The sequence below is a fragment of the Petaurus breviceps genome, unplaced genomic scaffold (assembly GCF_028583685.1).
Source record: "Petaurus breviceps papuanus isolate PSGF00001 unplaced genomic scaffold, PetGlider_PUasm1.0 185, whole genome shotgun sequence".
In the NCBI taxonomy this organism is placed as follows: domain Eukaryota; kingdom Metazoa; phylum Chordata; class Mammalia; order Diprotodontia; family Petauridae; genus Petaurus; species Petaurus breviceps.
In genome coordinates this window covers 9,547,709-9,553,007 of record NW_027185797.1, presented here as the reverse complement: position 1 = coordinate 9,553,007, position 5,299 = coordinate 9,547,709, and the positions used below count along the sequence as shown (strand labels likewise).

Sequence of the window (5,299 nt, the reverse complement as noted above, 5' to 3'; positions counted from 1 at the left end):
CCTTTCTGACTTGCCCCCTTCTCTCCCCTGGCACTGCCATCACCCTAGTCCAGGGTCTCTTCACTTCACACCTAGACTAAAGCAGTAGTCTCCTGGTTGTTCTTCTGCCTCAGATCTCTCCCCTCTCCAATCCATTTTCTGTTTGGCTGCCAGATCTCCCCCAAAAGCAGGGGTGACCACATCGCCTCCCTACTCAACAAGTGCTGGTGGCTCCCTATTACCTCCACGATCAGATACAAAAGTCTCTCTTTGGCATTAACCTGGCCATTCCCTACCTTTGACCTCCCCTTATACCTTATTGCCCATGAGCCATTTGCTCTGTCGTGACCCTGGCTTCATTGCAATTCCTCACATAGAACATGACAATTTTCAGGTGTCCTTGGAAATCTTAACCTTCTCTTTTTTTATGCCTTGTTTGATGTTGCAGAGAATCATTATTTTTGTGGTTCTATTTATTAGGAAATCTTGTATGAATCCAGCATGTCCAAGAGATTCTCCTTATTTGAAAAGAACTTTTACAGCTAAACAAACATTGCTCTACTGATTACTTCATTTTGATATTAATATTACTTATTGATATGTCATTTAATCCAATGTTAATATTACTAAGTTAACATTTACATGACACTTTCATATTTACAAATTATTTTACATATATTATCTCACTTGATACAACAGCCTGTGAGGAAAGTATGATTATTATCCCCATTTTATAGATGAGGGAACTGAGCCTTAGCTGTTTAAAGTAGCTTTTCTAGGATTCTAAAACCAGTAGATATCTGAGGCAAGATCTGAGCCAGTTCTTCCTGGCTCTGTGCCCTGTACTCTGGTTGGGCCAAATGATAGATGGAGAAGATTCCTGTATTCTTTGCACATTGTTCAGTTAATGTTAAGATATTGTTTGCTGTGGATAATGATTTATGAAATCTTGCCTTTTCTTATTCCTATCAAGGACATTTAGGACAGGTATGTGCTTTGTTCCATAATCGTTATCTGAAATCATGTTTGTGAGAATACTAAGATGTGGTATTTTTTTCTTGCTTTTGGTCTTAGGGCAGAGATACAGTGATCACAGCCATCCCATTTGCCAGACCACAAGATTTAGGCCCGTCCATTGCTGTTGTTACAAAAGTAAACCAGATTCAGGACCATCTGCTGAAGAAGCAAGATATCGAGCTCTACATGCATCTGAACAGACTAGAAATTGCTCCTCAAATATATGGGCTGTAAGTATGTGTGACTTTTAAAAGTAATCATTTTATTTTGAATTAGTATTAAAATCCCATGGTAGACAAAATTTTCAAAAAGAAGAGAAAGACATTTAAATGTTTGCTTTAGTCCTTTCATGACTTTTGTTTTGTTTGGAAGGAAAATGTCCTCAGGCAAAGGAACAAGTTAGTGGATTCCTCCTTACCAATGAGTTTATTTACTGAAGCAAGAGCCACTCCACTGTGATAAGGAAGCAGAGTGTAAACAGACATAAGGCCAGGCTGTGTAGCATTATAGTCACTGAGCATGGATATAGTGGTGGTTTTTGGTCTTTTGCCCTCATCATTTAGGAATACAAATTGTTTTTTGCCCAAAAATCTAATTTTTAAAGTCACAGAATAAACGTACATAAAACTTGCATTGGATAAAAAAATCAATGTAACTTTTTTTAACATGCCTGGAGAGATTTAAGAAAAATGTTCCCATACATTTAAATAGGTGAGGAAGTGATAATTACAGTCAGAGACTTTTAATCCATTCTTTTGTCTGAGGGCTCTAAAAAGGGGCCGAAACAAAAAAGGCCAGAGGGCAATTAAAAAATGGGGTCATAATTAAAAGAATTTGCTTTGGTTGTTCCTATTTTATTTTGTTGAAACTAATAACTCAAATCCTTTATAATTATGAGATGATGGGCTACAAATCTGTAAGGTCCCATTAGTTGGGAACCCCTGTAATAGAATTCCTTTCTCAATGAGAAGGAGACCCACAACCTTACTAGAATATGGCAGAACAAATGGGAAGAGAAATGATAAAAAGAGATATTTGTTCTCTTTTCTCTAATTGTGCCTCTGTCTATACTGTCTGCCCCCAACCTTGATTCCTGTAGTGATGCGCGTGTTATGTAACAAGAAAACCTCCTCATTTCTAAAGTGCTTGAGGCTTTAAAGAATGCCTTTCTCACAACAACCCCATAAGGTTGTCATTACAGATATTATTACATCTGTACATGAGGAGACTTAAAGAGAACAGGTGACTAGCCCAGGGTCACACTGATGGGGGAGGGGATCCCAATAGGTCCAGCAGATATTCTGATCTTATCCAAGACCAGAAAACCTGTAATATCGTCTGGAAAGAATTCAAATTCTCAGGCTTAATTGGAGTGAGAGTTGTAGAAGTTTATTGTTGCTTCCATGAGAAGCAGGCAAGAGTCCTTTAGGGGACCTGCGAGTGAGAGGGGTACATGCTTTTACTTTTAAACGGTAGGGCTGCCATTGTCAGGGCTGGCCTGAGGGGAGGGGCCTCAGTGCATAGACAAAGGTCAGAGCTGACCAAGAGGAGCATGTGAATAGATAGTTTTGATAAGATTTGGGCCAGGTCCTTAAGGAGATAAAAGGCAAGGATAAAGGAGGGTGTGGGCCAGGCCTGGCCTTGATTACTTAATCAAGAGATTAAGTAAGAACAAAAGGGGTCAAAGGGTATTGCCTAGGTGGAATGTGGGATAGGGGGAAGGGGCAGAGCTCAAGGGTGGGAAAGGACAAATCACAACTTCACAGACTGGCTCCACAAGTTGGTCCGACCTGGACCCCAGGTACCCCATCATTCCCCCCTTAAACAGATGACACCCGAATTCATTTGGGGGTACAGAACGATGATCTCAGCTTCCAGAGCTACTTCCCGCTGGGGAGGGGCGTAGAGCTGTCCCTGCCTCTCAGGGTATCATTGTTCAAGGGGTGGGGTCCGTGGCCAAGGTCCAGAATTTGGCCGATGCCAGGTCCAAGGGGTGATGGGTAACAACTTCAGGCAATGGTTGGTACTCAGCCTGCGCAATCATCTGCAAGTGAAATGCACTGAGCCTAGAAGAGACAAGCTTAGCAAGAAGGTTAAGCAGACAAGGACCAGGAAAAGGGGCAAGAATAGGGAAAAGCCAGGACCACTATGAGGAAGAGGAGGAACCTGGTGCACTAAGGGCTTCATGAAGTTCTTCCATCCAATTGGCCTTTTCCAGTATATTTTTGGTGCAGAGTTCTACCTGTCGATAATTATTGATATACATGCAGCAGGAGGTGTTAGCTAGGACACAAACACCCCCAACTAGAGGCCAGCAGATAATCTAAGGCTATGATTTTAGAACATTGTCCAAAAAAACCCCCGTTAAACTCGTTTTAAAGGAAAAGTGCTGGGCTTAGTGATGTTATAAATAGTCAGAGGGGGTGCGAGAAATCCCAGGGAGCACATACCTTGCCCCCAGAATTCACACCCTCTGGCCCACCCATCCCACAAAGAAAGAAATATCCTTGGGGAGCACAAATGGGGGCCCGTTCGTTGTAGGCCTTGAACATGGAGGTTCATTAGGATTAGAGTTGAGGCTTGAAACAGAGGCCATCCTCCTGGTGAGAAGTTAAAAACAAAAGGTTTTTGTTTTTTAAGTCCAAACCTTAATGCCTCATTGGAGATATTCTGATAATAAGTCTCATGAGCATCCTTAGTGTTTCGATAAATAAACACTGGTGTGCCAGCTCAAGCCTTGAATTAAAAGGTCAGAGATCCTGGGGATTCCTAGGAGTGGCATGGCTTCCCAAGGTTCAGCAGCCAGTTCTGCCACATCTTTCAATCTTTTGGAGTCTCAGATTCTTCACCCAAGAAACGGAGATGCTAATTCTTATGTAATTATCAGTAAAGTGTTTTGTAAAGTAAAACTTCATACAGTAGTGTAAGCTGTTTGAGTGTTTAAAGAGGTTTAGAGGCAGTATGCTTAGTAGTGAATAGAGAGCAGTACTCAGTAGGAAGAAGTCCTTTCTAAGTGTTGCCTTGGATACATGCTAGCAAAGTCATTCAGCCTCTGAGTGCCTCGGACAACTCAATTCCACTATTGATTAATTGCAGAGCAGTTGCTGCTAGGGGTGGCTTCCTCTCCTGGAGATATCTACCTGATAGAAACACTGATACAGATTCCCCACCATTCCTGCTTTTTCTTTTTTGGCAACTTGGCTCAATCACCTAATCTCGATATGGACACTGTTTTCTTCGGTTGGGATTGGGTATGATATAGGCAGGAATAAAGAACAGGGGCCCAAAACTAGTTTTTGTATTATCCATGATCCAAGGATGGTTTTTTACACTTTAAAATAAAGTCTAAGTGTATTTTTAAAATATAAAAACTACTCTTAGCTCAAGTTGGACAAAACCAGGTCATGGGCTAGATGCCTCCGTTCCATTCCCCCCCGTCCCCAACCAAGGTAAGAGTTCATCAATCCCTGATAATACAATGTTATATTCATCAATGCAGGTTCATACACAGGTTATTTTTAGCATATCCATTTAAATCTATGCCTAAGCTATACTTTTGTGTAAGTAAAAAATCAGCACTTAATATGTTAACTCGAGGTCTTTTGGACTCATTCTGCATTTATTTCCATTATTTGCTTAGAGGGTAGATGTTAAATTATAAAATATAAAAACTCAGATTCATTTTATTGTCATACAAACAGGCTTAATGAAGAAAGGACTAGAATACCCCGAGTTTGTCAGTTTATAATCCTTTCAGCTTGTCCTCAAATATTCGAATGGTTCTGCCATTTAATTGACATGGGGATTGTCTCTAACAGCATAGATCATAATCCACCCATACCTGCCTTTCCTGTGTGATTCTTGTCCAAGTGCTCCCAAAAGTTAACCTAAGAAGATCCATCCAATGTGCTGGAAGTCTTTCTCACTTTCTTTTGATTATGAAGATACCAATGAATTACACAGGCTATCTAGTGATTATTCTTTTTTTCATCTAGAGAAAATACATCTCCTTTTTGCTCACACATTTCCTTGGTGACATGATTTATTCTCCTTTTCCCTCTTGGTTCCATATTTGCTATGTCTTTTCTCCCTATCCTGGCCACCATGCCCTTTGGGTGATTTTTACTTTCAATACTTCAGAGACTAAAAATACTAGCATTTTAAAAGTCTTTGTTTTAAAGAGGTACTTGGGGTCATTCAAAGAAATTTATTTTCCCCAATATAGCTAGCCTTTTCTCCCTCACCTTCCCTTTGATGATGGATGGATGGATGGATGGATGGATGGATGGATGGATGGATGGAT

General features: G+C 40.6%; 1 protein-coding gene across 13 annotated transcripts in view; it reads left to right on the top strand.

Annotated features, from left to right (window-relative positions):
• The window catches only part of TBC1D5 (TBC1 domain family member 5), a 630,316-nt gene that overhangs the window by 425,088 nt on the left and 199,929 nt on the right, over positions 1 to 5,299 (top strand). For all 13 annotated transcript variants that reach the window (XM_069088446.1, XM_069088447.1, XM_069088443.1 and 10 more), the window contains one exon: positions 1,054 to 1,226. In XM_069088446.1, the coding sequence (XP_068944547.1) occupies positions 1,054 to 1,226 (173 nt within the window). The remainder of the gene's footprint in view (positions 1 to 1,053; positions 1,227 to 5,299) is intronic.